Raw genomic sequence first — 16192 nt, 5'->3', positions numbered from 1 at the left:
GAGCCAAATGTGAAATGAAAAGCAGCACTTATATAAAGACAAACGTCAAACGGTCTTCACTCCTCTCTCACTATGCGGGGTCTCCTCCTTTGTTGCCTTTTGGCGCTGGCCAGTAAGTTTTACTTTTATTTGATTTGTATTCATTTACTTTTACAACATTATAACTTATAATTAGATGCTTTTTTGTGGTGCATATAAAGTATAAAGTGTTTTCTTTTCTGGGCCACTGGAGCGTTACCACATTTTTTCCCTTCCTACTATTTTTCAACATTTGTAAAGCTTTTTATTTTTTATTTAAGATGCAGGCACTTGGGTTTTGCAGATGGTGCATTAACAAAATTAAATCCTTAAAGATCTGATGCTGTCTCATCACAAACTCTCTAATGCTGTTTGTTTCATTTTTCAGCTTGTCAAAACCTACGTTATGGTAAGTTTTCTCTTCAAAAAGATGCATTAAAAAAAGTTTCATTTTCATAAAGCAGAAATGTTTAACACTGAGACCATCTCTCAGATCTCACCCTGAATCCAAAGAAAACCTATGAATACAGATATGAAGGAGTGGTGAACTTCAAAGTCAACAGGGCAAACTTTGCAGAGTCTGGTGTGAAAATAACATGCAAGGCCAGGATCACCGGAGTGTCCGGTCAAACCTTCCTGCTGCAGGTAAGACTGTTAGAAGAAGGTTAATAATGTCCTGATGCATGCTCAATAATCAAGGTAGATCAATCTAACGATGTTAAGTCCTCTGGCTGGATTCTTCTAGGTTAATAATACATTTAAAGAAAAATCAAGAAACATTCATATAGAAAAATAAGTTAACATAATTTATCTGAGGAGCAGACTGCTTTGAGTTTAACTCCATCACAGAACTCTCATCTTGAGCGAGCATGAAGGCGACAGTGGAAAGAATAAACCCCCTCATGAGGAAGAAACCTTTAGCAGAACAAGGCTCAGGACAAGAGGCCATCTGCTTTGACCAGCTGGGTTTGAGAGGAACAGATACACAATGGAATCACATATTAAGATGGAAATATTATTAAATGAAAACTATTCAGTTTTAACAATTAATTTTAAGGAAATGATGTAAATTTGTCCTCCAGTAGTCTAAAGCTATAGCAGTGTAACAAGCAAACCCTTTTTATAGGATTTATCAACAAGGAAAGTCTTAATCCCAGTCATAAAACTGGACAATGTGTCAGCCCTATGGACAGAAACTGGAAATTGGTTCCACAAGAGAGGAGCCTGATAACTGCAAGATTTTCCTCCCATTCTGCTTTAGAAAACTCTAGGAACCGCAAGTAAGCCTGCAGTCTGAGAGCAAAGTGCTCTGTTAAGAAAATATGGAACAATAAGATCTCGAATATAAGATGGAGCTAGGTTGTTGAGAATTTTGTAGGTTAGAAGAATTTGAATTCAATTCTGGATTTGACAGGGAGCCACTGGAGAGAAGCTAAACCTGGAGAGAGATGATCTCTCCTACTAACTCCAGTTAAGACTCTGGCAGCAGCATTTTGTATTAACTGAAGACTTTTTAAAGAAGTATTTGGACACCCAGATAACAAACCATTGCAATAGTCCAGTCTTGACGTGACAAATGCATGAACCCTGTGCGGTAAAGCTATATGAAACAAAACAAACCAGCCTCTTTCTGTTTTCTGTTCAAAGCTCTCTGATCTGGGTTTTGCTGAGTATAATGGCTTCCCAGAGAAAAACGATTATGAGCCTTCACCAAAGCTGGTCAAACGTATCGCTGCTCAGCTTGTCAAACCTTTCAAGTTTGAGTACACCAACGGACACGTTAGCGACATCCTCGCCTCTGCCGAGATCTCCAACACCGTTGTCAACATCGTGAGGGGAATACTTGAATTCTTCCAGGTCACTGTGAAGACAACACATACCATCTATGAACTGGAAGAGGTGAATTCATCACTCTGTTCCACAAATCGTCTGTGAAATCAGAATGTCAAAGGGTATTTATGTTACGTATTCATTTCACTTTCAGTTTGGACTCCATGGCAAGTGTCAGAGCAATTACGCAATTGAAGAAGACACAAAAACAAATGACTGGACCGTCACTCAGGTTGTGGACGTCACTAACTGCAGGGAGAAAGCAGAGATGTTCAGAGGAATGGCACATGCTATGGATGACAAGTTATCCGAAGAGGTTTTTATTGTTTCTAGTTTGTCTAGCTCATTCTGTGAGTGCAGATCAAACTGGTTAACTTCGGTTGTGCTTCTATTTCCTCCAATCTAGAGAGGAGTGTCTGTCTTTTCCACAGTGAGGTATGTTTACACTGTCAAACCATCGGCGGAGGGGGGTCTCATTACAAGAGCTCACGGCCTGGAGCAACAGCACTTCAGTCCCTTCAACGTGAAGGGTGGAACGTTTAAGATGCAAGCCATGTAAGTGCAGGGAAACATACACACGTTTTGTCTGCTAGCATCACACTCCAGGTATAATAAATGAGCTCCCCTGCAGGAAGGAACTGACGCTACTGAGTGTGAGCGACACCGTTTCAACCATCACACCCGGACCAATGGAAAGCAAGGGCGACATTGTTTACAAGTTTGAAGATGTAGACGTACATATGCCAATTGTGATGCAGAACTTGGACAACCCCATACCAAAGGTAATAATGATAGACCAGTTCTAAAACCATAAACTGCATGTCTACATGTTCAACTAGAGGGATCCAGAGTGAACTACTGCCCATGTTCTTCCACAGGCTGTTGAACTAATCAAGCATCTGGCTGAGGCCAACATGCACATGATTGACAATGCAAGCACCGACGATATTATAAAGGTGTACCAGCTGATGAAAGTGATTCCAACTGAAGGACTGGAAAGTATGTGGAAGCAATTTGCAGACAGTCCTGAGTACAGGTGAGAACAGAATCAGAATCAGAATAAACTTTATTGGCATTGCACCGAGATACAATGAGAATATGTACGTACAGTAGTCGGAAAGATGGGCGGAGTGCACAAAGCTGCAACTATAAAAAGCGTGGCCCTCTTATTCTTATTCCGAATAATATTTTGCTTAGGTGAGAAAAGGGAAGAAAACATGAGGAGAGACGGTATAAAAAAAAGATCTCTCACGCCGTGTCCTAGACAGGGCACGATTTGAGGCATCAAAAAAAAAAAAAAAAAAAAACCTACCACAGCAAAGCAACATAAATAGATGTTATACATGTACATACAGGCTGGTGAAGACATTGGATTTTTAAGGGAAAGTCGTAATATAGTCCAGAGCCCCCCTCTCAGCCATTGTCCAGATAAGAGGTGTCATTCATCATCAGCTCGGTTGAGGCTCTGTCACATGTCCACGGCCTTGGGGGAGTGAGGGGTGTGGAGACAGACAAAGCATCTTTGTTGTTTCCACAACATGCCAGGAGAAGTTGAGATAAGTCCACCGTCAAGGGCACAGTTTGGGTCAGGCAGAACTCATGAATTGCTGTTTCTGACTTTTTAAAGTCTCGCTGGTATATATTCCTCTGATGGAACTCCAAAACAGCCGAATTGATCCTTTACGCCAAAAGTCGAGCTCACAGCTTCTCCAAGATTATTTCCCCTTTACGTGTGCTGCTATAGAGTCCGCAGTCCTGATAACAGCCTGCTCCAGCTCCCTGCTGCAGCTCCACAAATTCAGTCTGAGCGCTGTCGAGCTTTGACGCATCCAGACGAATTTATGAACAATCCAGAATTCACCAGCCAAACAGCAAATAAACCAGTTGTCATCATGAGTCCAATTTGCTTCCATTGAGGTAAGAGGGTCCTCCTTATGCCCTGACTCCTGTCAGGAGAAGTTGATAAATTTTGTTGAGAGACCAGTTGATCCTTGAATTAAGAGGTATGCAGGAAAAAAAAAGAGGCTTTTTAAGAGTTCACAAGTTAGAGTGCAAGCAGGGAAGCGGGTGGGGGGAGACCAGGGAGACACGTCTGGTTTCACCGGAGGATAGAGAGAAAAATAAAAATAAATAAAAAACAGAGATGAACATAAACATGAATTCTGGGGCAATAATGTTGTTTATACAGTGTCTTGCGAAAGTATTTGGCCCCCTTGAACTTTTCAACCTTTTGCCACATTTCAGGCTTCAAACATAAAGATATAAAATTTTATTTTTTTGTGAAGAATCAACTAGTGGGACACAATCGTGAAGTGGAATTAAATTTATTGGATGTGTCAAACTTTTTTAACTAATAAAAAACTGAAAAGTGGGGCATGCAATATTATCCGGCCCCCTTGCGTTAATACTTTGTAGTGCTACCTTTTGCTGCAATTCCAGCTGCAAGTCTCTTGGGGTATGTCTCTATCAGTTTTGCACATGAAGAGACTGAAATTCTTGCCCATTCTTCCTTGCAAAACAGCCCGAGCTCAGTGAGGTTGGATGAAGAGCGTTTGTGAACAGCAGTCTTCAGCTCTTTCCACAGATTCTCGATTGGATTCAGGTCTGGACTTTGACTTGGCCATTCCAACACCTGGATACGTTTATTTGTGAACCATTCCATTGTAGATTTGGCTTTATGTTTTGGATCATTGTCTTGTTGGAAGATAAATCTCCATCCCAGTCTCAGGTCTCTTGCAGACTCAAACAGGTTTTCTTCCAGAATGGTCCAGTATTTGGCCCCATCCATCCATCCATCCATTATCTTTACCCGCTTCTTCCATTTTGGGTCATGGGGGTCGCCGGTGCCCATGTCCAGCAATCACTGTGCCAGGGGCGGGGGACACCCTGGACGGGTCGCAAGTCCATCACAGGGCCAAAGAGACAAACGAGACAACCATTCACTCTCTCACTCACACCTAAGGACAATTTAGAGTTACCAATCAGCCTAACATGCATGTTTTTGGTCTGTGAGAGGAAACCGGAGCACCTGGAGAAAATCCACGCATGCACGGAGAGAACATGCAAACTCCACCCAGAAAGGCCCCTGGACCGGGGTTTGAACCAAGGACCTGCTCGCTGAGAGGCAGCAGCTCTATCAGTTGTGCCACTGTACTGCCCGGCCCCATCCATCTTCCCATCAATTCTGACCATCTTCCCTGTCCCTGCTGACGAAAAGCAGGCCCAAACCATGATGCTGCTACCACCATGTTTGACAGTGGGGATGGTGTGTTCAGGGTGATGAGCTGTGTTGCTTTTACGTCAAACATATTGTTTTGCATTGTGGCCAAACAGTTCGATTTTGGTTTCATCTGACCAGAGCACCTTCTTCCACATGTTTGGTGTGTCTCCCTGGTGGCTTGTGGCAAACTTTAAACAACACTTTTTATGGATATCTTTGAGAAATGGCTTTCTTCTTGCCACTCTTCCATAAAGGCCAGATGTGTGCAGTGTACAACTGATTGTTGTCCTATGGACAGACTCTCCCACCTCAGCTGTAGATCTCTGCAGTTCATCCAGAGTGATCATGGGCCTCTTGGCTGCATCTCTGATCAGTCTTTTCCTTGTTCGAGATGAAAGTTTAGAGGGACGGCCGGGTCTTGGTAGATTTGCAGTGGTCTGATACTCCCATAGGCGTTGCAACCATTATTTGTGAAAGGGACAAGTCCCCCCCACATAAAAAAAAAAAGTTCATTTGGACCCCCCCCCCCCCACACACACACACACACACACACACACACACACTTTTACTATGAAACATTAGTTCAGGCGGCACATTTTCTCTTTCTTCGTGAACGAATCCATTCCACTTGATTAATAGGAGAATACTCAATCTAATAAAACTCCACTCCAGGTTTTCCTGGTTACCTCCAGGTTACCTCCACCTCTACACACAGAGCAGAAACTGTGCAGGCAGCAGCTGCTGAGTCTCCTGCTTCGATAGAAAATGCGCACAGGTGCAGGAGATGGAGACACCTCTGTGTTGCTCGCTCGCCAGTTTAGCAGCTTAGTGCGGGTAGTTGTTGACCAGGTGGTTGATCATCAACATGTATTCATGTTAGGAGGATGCTTGAGTGCAGCGCTACGTCTGTAGCATGTTCTCTTAGCAGTAACTGTGAGGCTGTGAGACGCTGCAGGTGTAAGAGACGCTGTGTGTTCAGGTGCATTAAAGTTGAAATGTCTTTAAAACCCCACACCTTATTGTCCTCAAGCTTCGTGAGAAACATAATTTAGATGAGTAGTGTTGAACACAAGTCAAAATGTCTAGTGGTGATGTTTTTTATTTCTCTATAAACACAAATAGTGCAGATCTGACATTCTGTATTAAAGTTAAAATGTCTCTAAAACCCACAGCTGAATTTACACAAACTTGGTGAGAAATATGCTTTGAATGTGTGAAATTAAAGCAAATCTAGGTGAAATGTTGCTTTTTTTGTACATTAGTGCACATTTCGTTTGCGCACATGCACACGCGCACACATGCGTGCGCACACACCTACACATATTGTTGTGTCCCCCACACATTACGGATGCTTCTGACGCCCTTGGATACTCCTTCCATTTCAATATGATTGCTTGCACTGCGCTCCTTGGGATGTTTAAAGCTTGGGAAATCTTTTTGTATCCAAATCCGGCTTTAAACTTCACAACAGTAACTCGGACATGCCTGGTGTGTTCCTTGGTCTTCATGATGCTCTCTGCTCTTTGAACAGAACCCTGAGACTATCACAGAGCAGTTGCATTTATACGGAGACTTGAGTACAAACAGGTGGATTTTATTTATCATCATCAGTCATTTGGGACAACATTGGATCATTCATAGATCCTCACTGAACTTTGGGCGTGAGTTTGCTGCACTGAAAGTAAAGGGGGCCGAATAATATTGCATGCCCCACTTTTCATTTTTTTATTTGTCAAAAAAGTTTGACACATCCAATAAATTTCATTCCACTTCATGGTTGTGTCCCACTTGTTGTTGATTATTCACAAAAAAATAAAATTGTATATCTTTATGTTTGAAACCTGAAATGTGGCAAAAGGTTGAAAATTTCAAGGGGGCCGAATACTTTTGCAAGGCACTGTATATTCACATTTTTACTTAGTAGTGATGCCAGACACTAATATACAATATGTCTGCACCAAGACACTTGAAATGTAATTCTTTCTACAATATTTACCCTTAAAAAAGTTGAGATAAAGTAATTAACTGTGCAAAAGGCTTTAACCACAAAGCTTTAACTTCTGATTTACTGAAGCTTTATATTGAAACCTTATAATGAAAAATCTTTCCCCATGCTTTTTAAAGTCTCAGAAGATGACTGTAAGATAAAAACTATTTATGAATTTTCCTTTATTCCAGAAGATTTTTTTCAGGGTCGTAACAGGTGCATAAAACATGATTGCATTAGCATGAGTCATAAAACATTCTGCTTTTGTCAATGAAACAAATGATAACGTAATTTCACCTTATTTTCCCACTTTTGTGTGTTTTTTTTTAAAGTTATTCCTATTTTCAGTGTTCAAGGTTCTTTATTACATTCACATCACATGTGGTACATGAGGTGGTAAAAAATTGTGTACTCAAGGTCCCAGTTACACCCAAAAATAGAAAAAATATATAATAATAATAATAATGTGGTATGTGTTGTCTTCATTGTATGTTCCCATACAATAGTGAAATTGGCTCTCTGCATTTAACTCATACACCCCCAGGTGGAGCAGTGGGCAGCTATTGAAAGCACCCATGGAGCAATTAAAGTATATAAAAGAAACAGTATACAAGAATCTAAGATACACGCTAAACAATAATAATGTACTACAGTATAGTGTATTGAACAGCAGTCTGAACATGAGTCTGTTGTGAGCAGATGGGTATGAATATAGCAGCTTAAAGGCAATAAATCAGCAGCATGGATAATCAGCAGCACAGACAAAGTCACATATTTATAATAACAAAATCAGATAATAAATGAAAGTGGCACTTTTTACAGTGATTTTTCTGATTAGGGATTTATGAGTCTAACAGCTTCAGGGTAGAAGCTGTTCCTCAGTCTAGTGGTTCTACACTTAATGCTCCACAACCTCCTGCATGAGAGGAGCAGGGAAAAAAGTGTGTGTGCTGGATGAGTGGGGTCCTTCATGATGCAGGTGGCCCTCTTCCTGCAACTGGAGGCGTAGATGTCTGTGATGGTAAAGAGGCTGACTCCAACAGTCTCTTGTTGTTGTTGATCTTGTTTAACTAATGTATATCTTTTATTAACTTTTTTTTTTTTTTTACTTTTTAGACGATGGTTCTTGGACCTGTCTGTTGAAACTGGTGATGCCAAAATCCTGAAGTTCTTGGAAAAGCGGTTTCAGGCGAGAGATTTGACTCTAACTGAAGCTTGGCAAACCTTTTTGTTGGCCCTTCAGCATCTGCAGACGACTCCTGAGTTGGTCGAGATGGCAAAAGTGAGTTGGTCAAGAAAATGGATTAAGATTTAAACTATATATATATATACGGTATATATAAGAAAAATACAATCAAAACATTTCCGACAACAGTTTTTCCTCTTTCTTTGCAGATTTTCCTGAGGATGCCATACAGTAAATCGTATACCTATCTGTGGCACACTGTGGTTCTTTCCTATGGCTCTCTGGTGTACAGACACTGCGAATACCATACACCATGTCCAATGACGGCTGTTCAGGTTGCCAATCTATAAAACATACATATTTTATGTTTGATGACTACTGAAGGAAGAGTGCTGGGCACAGTTCCACTAATCTGTTAACAGCTAATAGCATAATTAAATTTTGTTAAGCAAACTATAGAGTTTTTGCTAACGTCGGAAACCGTTAGCAGAATTAGCTTCCACTAACTTCCACTAACTTTGGTTTCGCCAACTTTAGGTTTGCTCACAAAATCCACAAGTTTGTTCCTGTCTGTTTTGGGCATGTCTCAGAAAAGACTTACTACTTGTACACAAGACAAGACATGATTGGTCGAAGCAGCAGTGGCTAGCTGAATGTACGCTAGTGGCTTATTTTGTATACATGTGACAAGACATGATTGGTCAATGCAGCTTCACCTTGAAGGAGAAAAAGATGTGTGACGCAGACTGACTGTCTTCTTAGCAATTAACAGTTTAGAGTTACTTCAGATGTCTTCTTAGCAATTAACAGTTTAGAGTTACTTCAGATAATTTTCTTTACCTGTTTAGCAGTTTATCATTAACAAAGCTATTTTTTTTTTGTTGTTGTCAGAATATGGGTTAGCTGTGCCCACCACCACTACTTAAGATGTATATCAGCAACATTTATTGACTCAGCATCAATTTATTTTTGTTCCAGCCACTGTTGGACATGGCTACAGATGCTTTGAGGAGAAACGACAGAGAAGAAATGGTCCTGGCTCTAAAAGCTCTGGGGAACGCAGGTCACCCTGGCAGCATTAAAACTATCATGCGTTTCCTTCCTGGAGTGGCTGCCACCCCTGTGGATCTGCCTGCTTTTGTCCAGAGTGCGGCCGTGCAGGCAATGAGACTCATCACTGTCAGAGACCCTCACAGTGTAAGAGATGGCAACAGAAACTTGTAATGCTTCATTCACAGCTTCACCATGCGTTCTCTAGAAATAAAACCCATAGTAAAGTTAATGAGTTCTTCTTTTGACAACAGTCAAAAAGTGCAGTTTCACTAAAAATCGTGTGGATTTTACAAGATTATCCTCTTTGCTTTTGCTTTCAGGTTCAAGACATCACCATGAACCTGTTCCTGCAGAAGCACCTTCAATCTGAGATCCGCATGTTGGCCTTGATGGTTCTGTTCGACACCAAGCCATCAATGGCTCTCGTTTCCACGGTGACAACACATTTAATGGAAGAGAAAGACCTCGATGTTGGCAGCTTTGCATACTCCTACCTGAGAGGTTTTGCCAGATCCTGGACTCCAGACAATCATTTCATGTCAGTAGATTTTCCACAAATAACTGCTGGACTTGATTGTTAATTCAAACCTTATATACGTATATATACTTCTTCTTCAATAGCTCTATTGCCTCAAGTGTAGCTGTGAAAATCCTCGCCCCTAAATTTGGTCGTCTCAGTTATTTCTACAGCAAAGCAAGGCGTGTAGACTGGTTTGATGGTACGTTAGAATACAATAGTGATTTTTTTTCTTCAAATAAGACATTAAATGACCATGTTTGTATTTTTTCAGATGATTTCCTAACTGGCCTGACATCAGAGTTCTTCATGCTGAAACGTGCAAACAATATAATTCCCAGTAAAATCATGTCAAAAGGCAAATTTCACATGATTGGTAGAATAATCCAGCTGATGGAGGTAAACGCACAATACTGCTGGCATGTGCATTCAATTGAATGTGTTTTACCTATCACAAACGATTGTGCTTTTTTTTCCCCTCCTCCCATAAAGTTCGGTATATGTGCAGATGGAATTAAGGAGCTGTTTGGAACAAGCATTCCTGGCTTTAAAGGCAATTATACCTTCCAGGATCTTCAGACTATTTTCAAAGTTGTGAGTGTTAAACACCACATTTAATCAAGCATTGTATTTGCTGATTGACCAATATATTCTACATCATTTGCAGCTTCAGACCTGGGAGAAAATGCCAGACGATAAGCCAGTTCTTTCAGCTTATTCCCGAGCCTCGGGCCAGGAGTGGTTCTTCGCTGATATCAGCAAGGAGACTATCCGCAACATCATTACGGTTGGAAAAACTGCTCGATTAATGATAAAAGCATGTGACGCCAACAAAACGTGAAACGATGTTGTTACTTTCAGGTGCTGAATCTTTCTGCAGAGAAAACAAGTCTTCTGTGGGCTGCCATTGAGCATTTGCAAAAAGGAACTTCATGGAACTACAGACGGCCGTTCTTGATATTAGAGGCCCGTTACTTCCAAGCCACAACCCTGGGTCTCCCTGTGGAAATCAGCAAATATTATAATACTCTTTCTGCAGTCACTGTTAACTGTGAGGAATCAAAGCTATAACACTTCATTCTAAAAGTAGTCGGGCTTTTGACATAACTAAAAACTTTGTTTTATTTTGCTTTTCAGCTAAAGCTTCCATAAACCCACCACTAACAGACCACCTTGGGCAGCTCCTAAACTCTGAGGTTTCACTGGAAACAGATGGTTTTGCCGGGTAAAGATATTTAAAGTGAAACAGGATACGCTGTCGATATGTTTATTATAATTAAAAATATTTAGTTTAGCTTGAATTCTGAAAATTGTTTAGACTTATTTTGTTGCCTAAAAAAACTGCTTTTTTTCTTGCATATCTTGCTCTCGAATTTTGTTTGTGTTCTTTTTTCTGAGACGGTAACAATGTTTTGATTTTCTTCTATTTCAAACCGTTTTTATGCAGCAAATATAAATATTGTAGGAATTCAAACCCTTCAAAAAATTATTCAGCCAGCCTTTGACTTCTCAGAAATCATTGTTTAATAAAAAAAGACAGACAGATATTCACATCTGATGTTAAACTATGGGAGTAATTATGGATTTAAGTTTAAAAAAAATAGCCAATTAAAAACTTCTATCGTTGCTTTCTGCACAAAGTATAGTCCTCTGTGCTGAGGCTTGTTTAAGAAGTGTCAGCTCTAATTTGTCTTCACTGTGTTTATTATTATTATTTATTTTTTTAGTTTCTCCAAGGATTTCTGGGTTTTCTACGGGATCAGCACAGATCTGTTCCAGTGTGGCTTTGAGTCAAAGAACAAGATGCCCGTTGTTGTTCCATGGAAGTTCACAGCTAAGATAAACGTTGCTGAAAAGAAATTTGAGCTCGACTTCCCTCCTTGCAAAGAAGAAATTGAACTGTTTTCATTGAGGTATTTCTAAACATCTAAAATGATTATTTCTGTATTGGAAATAAACAAAATGTTTTACATTACGAAAAAAATAGGAATACATTGAACTTTAAGGTCAACAGCAATTTGTGCCAATATAAAGTTTAAGAAGTGTATTTCTTCTTTATTTTTGAACAGATATGACGTGTATGCAGTCTTCAGAAACATTGAGGAGCCAACTTCACCCAGAAAGACTTCATTAATGCTCATCTCTGATGAAGCCACGGAAGAGATGACTGAAGTCAGACTCTGACCCATAACGTGCACCACAGGTCTGTCAGCGTTTCATCTGCCTGACATCACTCATGTTGTGACTTTCCTGCTCCAAAAGGTCCTGAACCGAAACACCTGGTATCCATTTCACAATATGAGTACTGAGGGTGACGTCTACGGGGTGGGATTGTGTGCAGAGTACAGCTTAAAGAGACAGTACTACAGGGAGGATTACCCCCTCTACTACTTCCTGGGATACGCCAACATGTCACTCAAAATTGTTCCAGGTGTGTAAATACGGTAACAAACACACAGATGAGTTGAACAACACGCCGAATGTTAAGCATGATTCATGAACTACAAGCACACAAAGAAGTAACATTTATTTAGCTCCATCAGACTGCTTCAAGAAAAAATATATTTATTTTCACACAGCTGGTGATATTAAAGGCTGTTTTTTATCTGTTTTTATGTAAGCTCAAAGTTGCAGACTGATTACTTCAGTAGGTTTTGTAATGAACATTTTATTTATTTATTTTTCTTTTAAGTGTGTGTGCGGGGAAAAACAAAAGACACGCTGAGCAACACGCTCATGCTTGTTTTTTTCAAATTTGGACAATCTCAAAATAAATGTTATTGATTCTAATTGTTTATTTGAAAGACAAAAGTACAAGCTTTTTGTATATCGTAACTTTTACTGGTATTTGCTGCATCGTTTTTTTTTGTGATGAGAACACAATTTTTAAGGACTTTCTATTCAACCTCACCAGTAACTAGAAATGAATATTTATTAACATAAGTGTGTTTAATAGGCTGGTTAAGTCAATATTTTGGGTTTAAATCATATCTTTAAATATTAAAACTTAGGTAACAGATAATCACAATGTACAAACTGTTTTGTTGTTTGTTTGTTTTTTTTGTGCTGGTTATATCAAATGTGTTGACACTGCTGAGAAAATACATCAGATGCTGATGTGAAAAATGCATCTGAAGGAGTTTGTGAAACTGTTCAAATTATTATGAACACATAAAAAAATAATGTGCTTTTTTTTAATGGGCATTGTTATAGGCAACTATTTTATTGTCTTTGTTGACATTGATTACAACATAAAATGTCCTTATTACACTGACTGCAAACAGTATTTGCAAATGTTGCAATTGCATCAAATAAATCCAATATCTTTGTAGCTATCAAGGCTGCAAAAAAATAAATAAATAATAATAAAAAATATATATTAATGATTATATATATATAGTAATATATAGCTATATGAAAACATTATAACATAAAACTGAAGAAACAAATATATATAAAATTCTCCTGATGCATGCTTAATAATCCAGGTAGAAAAATCTAAAAAAGTTAAATCTGGTCCTCTGGACATTCAAAACAAAACAAAACAAAGCAAATCAACAAAAAAATTCTAGAAACGTTTCGTCTCTCATCCGAGAGACTTCCTCAGTCTGAGGAGCTGTATTCAGCTCAGTCTCTTAAATAGCACCTTCTCAGAGTGGATCAATCAGTTTTGCTGCTGACAACCAAAACCAGCTGATCACATGCTCAAGAAGGACCATCAGCCTAACAATGGGTCATTAGCACACTGATGGCTGTTTACTGTTCACAGAGGGCTGAGTGATACTAGCAATCACAGCATTGTAAGAGGGGGACAGTTGAACCCGGAGGCCTCCACCCCTGTTTAATCTGTTGCATCCCCTGGTTCATCCCAAAGATCCAGTCCCCCGGCACAAACAGAGTAATGTTGTGTATGCTGTTCAGTGTCAGGAGGGCTGTGATCAGTCTTACATCGGGGAAACAAAACAGCCACTGGCCAAAAGGATGGCCCAGCACAGAAGATCAACATCATCAGGCCAGGACTCTGCGGTCTACACTCATCTCCAGGCCAGCGGTCACTCTTTCAAGGATGAAGATGTTCACATCCTGGACAGAGAGGAACAATGGTTTGAGAGAGGAGTAAAGGAGGCCATCTTTGTGAAAAGAAACCGTCCATCATTAAACAGGGGTGGAGGCATCCGGGTTCAACTGTCCCCCTCTTACAATGCTGTGATTGCTAGTATCACTCAGCCCCCTGTGAATAGTAAACAGCCATCAGTGTGCTAATGATCCATTGTTAGGCTGATGATCCTTCTTGAGCATGTGATCAGCTGGTTTTGGTTGTCAGCAGCAAAACTGGTTGAGCCACTCTGAGAAGGTGCTATTTAAGAGACTGAGCTGAAAACAGCACCTCAGACTGAGGAAGTCTCTCGGATGAGAGACGAAACGTTTCTACATTTTTTTGTTGATTTGCTTTGTTTTGTTTTGTTTTGAATGTCCAGAGGACCAGATTTAACTTTTTTAGATTTATAAAATTCTGCATTTTTCGTTTTTTTTGTTTTTGTTATCCAGAGTATTATAACATTTTTCTTAGTCTCTACAAAACACAAGTTGCTCATGTCGCTTTGCTAACGTAGCGTATGCATTTTTATCAGTCGAGACAGTCAAACCTGTTGACAAGATCCACTTTGAGCTCGATGCCGGTCCCAGCAGGCATCCAATGAGCACTCGCCAGCTGCTTAAAACTCTGAGGAAGCTTTCCAAGGTATCTGGCAGCTCGTGCAACATTATTATCTCAGCATCTGTTCTAGTGTTCGAGTCAAATATTCAGATTGGTCTGCATTTGTGTTTACAGGAAGCTTCAAACAGAATCAATCTCTCTTCTGATTCAGCCTCAAGGCAGAGAGAATCTTATCGCAGAAACTATGACGTCATGATGGAAGTACGCTAAAGAAGCTAAATGAAGTTTTTCACTCTGACTTGTTTCACTATAGTTTAAATCACTTGTTTACACCTTCTCTACTGGTGAAACTACATAATGAAACGTAATGACCTGGTCTCTATTTCACTCCTTAGAGTGCAACACCTGAAGCTGTCTTCAATCTCAAGGCCTTCGCCATGAGAGAGAACGAGAAGCCTGAGGGTTATGATGTAGCCATGTACTATACACCTGAGGCACATGCTCAGAATGTCCAAGTAATTATGTCTCAAGTTGGAGACGACACCAACTGGAAGATGTGCCTTGACACTAGCATCGAAGCCGACGCTGAGGCAAAGGTAGGTGTAGAAAACAAGACGGACTGAGCATGTATGATTACCAAATGACTCGTTTGTGAATGGTTTTACGTTTTATCTTCTATTTGCTCCAGGCGCACATTAGATGGGGAGCTGAGTGTCAGTCTTATGACATGTCAGTGAAAGCTGATGTGGGACAACTCAACGATTCTAAGCCAGCACTCAGAGCCAAAGCCCATTGGACCATGATCCCAGAATACATGACAAAGATGGGCAAACGGTGATCTTATATTAAAATCATGATTTGTAAATAGAATAAAGGAAAACAGTGTGTATTAAATGAGCAAAGACTAACTTAATCTTCAGAAACTTCCTCTTAGTTAAGAACTTTGGTTAATTTATCTTGTTGAAGGAGATTTTACCTTCTAATTGTCCAGAATTGAACGCTACATCCCTGGCATGGCTTTCCTTTATGGGTTCTACCAGGAACATGAAGAAAATGACAAGCAAGAGGTGTCCGCATCCGTTGTTGCTGCCTCACCAAACACCATCCATGTGAAAGTTAAATTCCCAGAGGTATCACAAGAAACCCCATCTGCTGCTGCTGTTGAATCTTTAAACATTCTCACAGATCTGTCAATTTACACAGACGTCTCTTCTCCTCTTGTGTTAAAAGTATACAGTGTTCTACAACAACATGTCATTTCCAATACCGTATGAGGGCTGGGAGCATCTGAGAAACATGACAAACCCAACAATGAACTGAGATTAGATTAAAAAAAAGAATAAAAAAACATGTAAGTAACCCTAAACAGTTTGATTAAGTTTGACTCATTGCTTCTTTGTCAAGATGACCACCATAACTTTATGAACTTAGCAAACAGCAAGAATGACTAAAACTCAGTAATCTGTACCGATTTGGAGATAAAATTTGATGTGGAAGCTGAGAGTCAAAGAAATATATACTAACAGATTGTATAAGAGCTTTGTCTAAAACAATATAGATAGATAGATAGATAGATAGATAGATAGATAGATAGATAGATAGATAGATAGATAGATAGATAGATAGATAGATAGATAGATAGATAGATAGATAGATAGATAGATAGATAGATAGATAGATAGATAGATAGATAGATAGATAGATAGATAGATAGATAGATAGAT

The 16192-nt window shown here is 39.7% G+C and overlaps 1 protein-coding gene across 1 annotated transcript; it reads left to right on the top strand.

Moving 5' to 3' along the window:
• Window positions 1-72: 72 nt before the first annotated feature.
• Window positions 73-15788, top strand: vtg3 (vitellogenin 3, phosvitinless). The gene is made up of 27 exons (XM_037698245.1): window positions 73-112; window positions 407-427; window positions 512-663; window positions 1666-1917; window positions 2003-2164; window positions 2255-2403; window positions 2480-2630; window positions 2727-2884; window positions 8172-8337; window positions 8451-8576; window positions 9220-9438; window positions 9615-9832; window positions 9916-10013; window positions 10086-10210; window positions 10304-10405; window positions 10479-10598; window positions 10673-10862; window positions 10949-11036; window positions 11539-11724; window positions 11881-11983; window positions 12074-12242; window positions 14443-14552; window positions 14643-14729; window positions 14864-15064; window positions 15157-15302; window positions 15460-15598; window positions 15699-15788. Exons 1-27 carry the CDS (start codon window positions 73-75, stop codon window positions 15786-15788), a joined length of 3768 nt encoding a protein of 1255 aa, XP_037554173.1.
• The last annotated feature ends 404 nt before the right edge of the window (window positions 15789-16192 follow it).

Source organism: Nematolebias whitei, chromosome 3, assembly GCF_014905685.2.
Source record: "Nematolebias whitei isolate Nwh7 chromosome 3, NemWhi1, whole genome shotgun sequence".
NCBI lineage: Eukaryota > Metazoa > Chordata > Actinopteri > Cyprinodontiformes > Rivulidae > Nematolebias > Nematolebias whitei.
This window is presented reverse-complemented; position numbering and strand designations above follow the sequence as displayed.

Coding starts and splice junctions, on each gene's coding strand:
- vtg3 (XM_037698245.1), top strand. CDS start 73: ATGCGGGGTCTCCTCCTTTGTTGCCTTTTGGCGCTGGCCA. Junction 14,553..14,642: donor CTCTGAGGAAGCTTTCCAAG/GTATCTGGCAGC, acceptor TTGTGTTTACAG/GAAGCTTCAAACAGAATCAA. Junction 15,599..15,698: donor TGAAAGTTAAATTCCCAGAG/GTATCACAAGAA, acceptor TTGTGTTAAAAG/TATACAGTGTTCTACAACAA.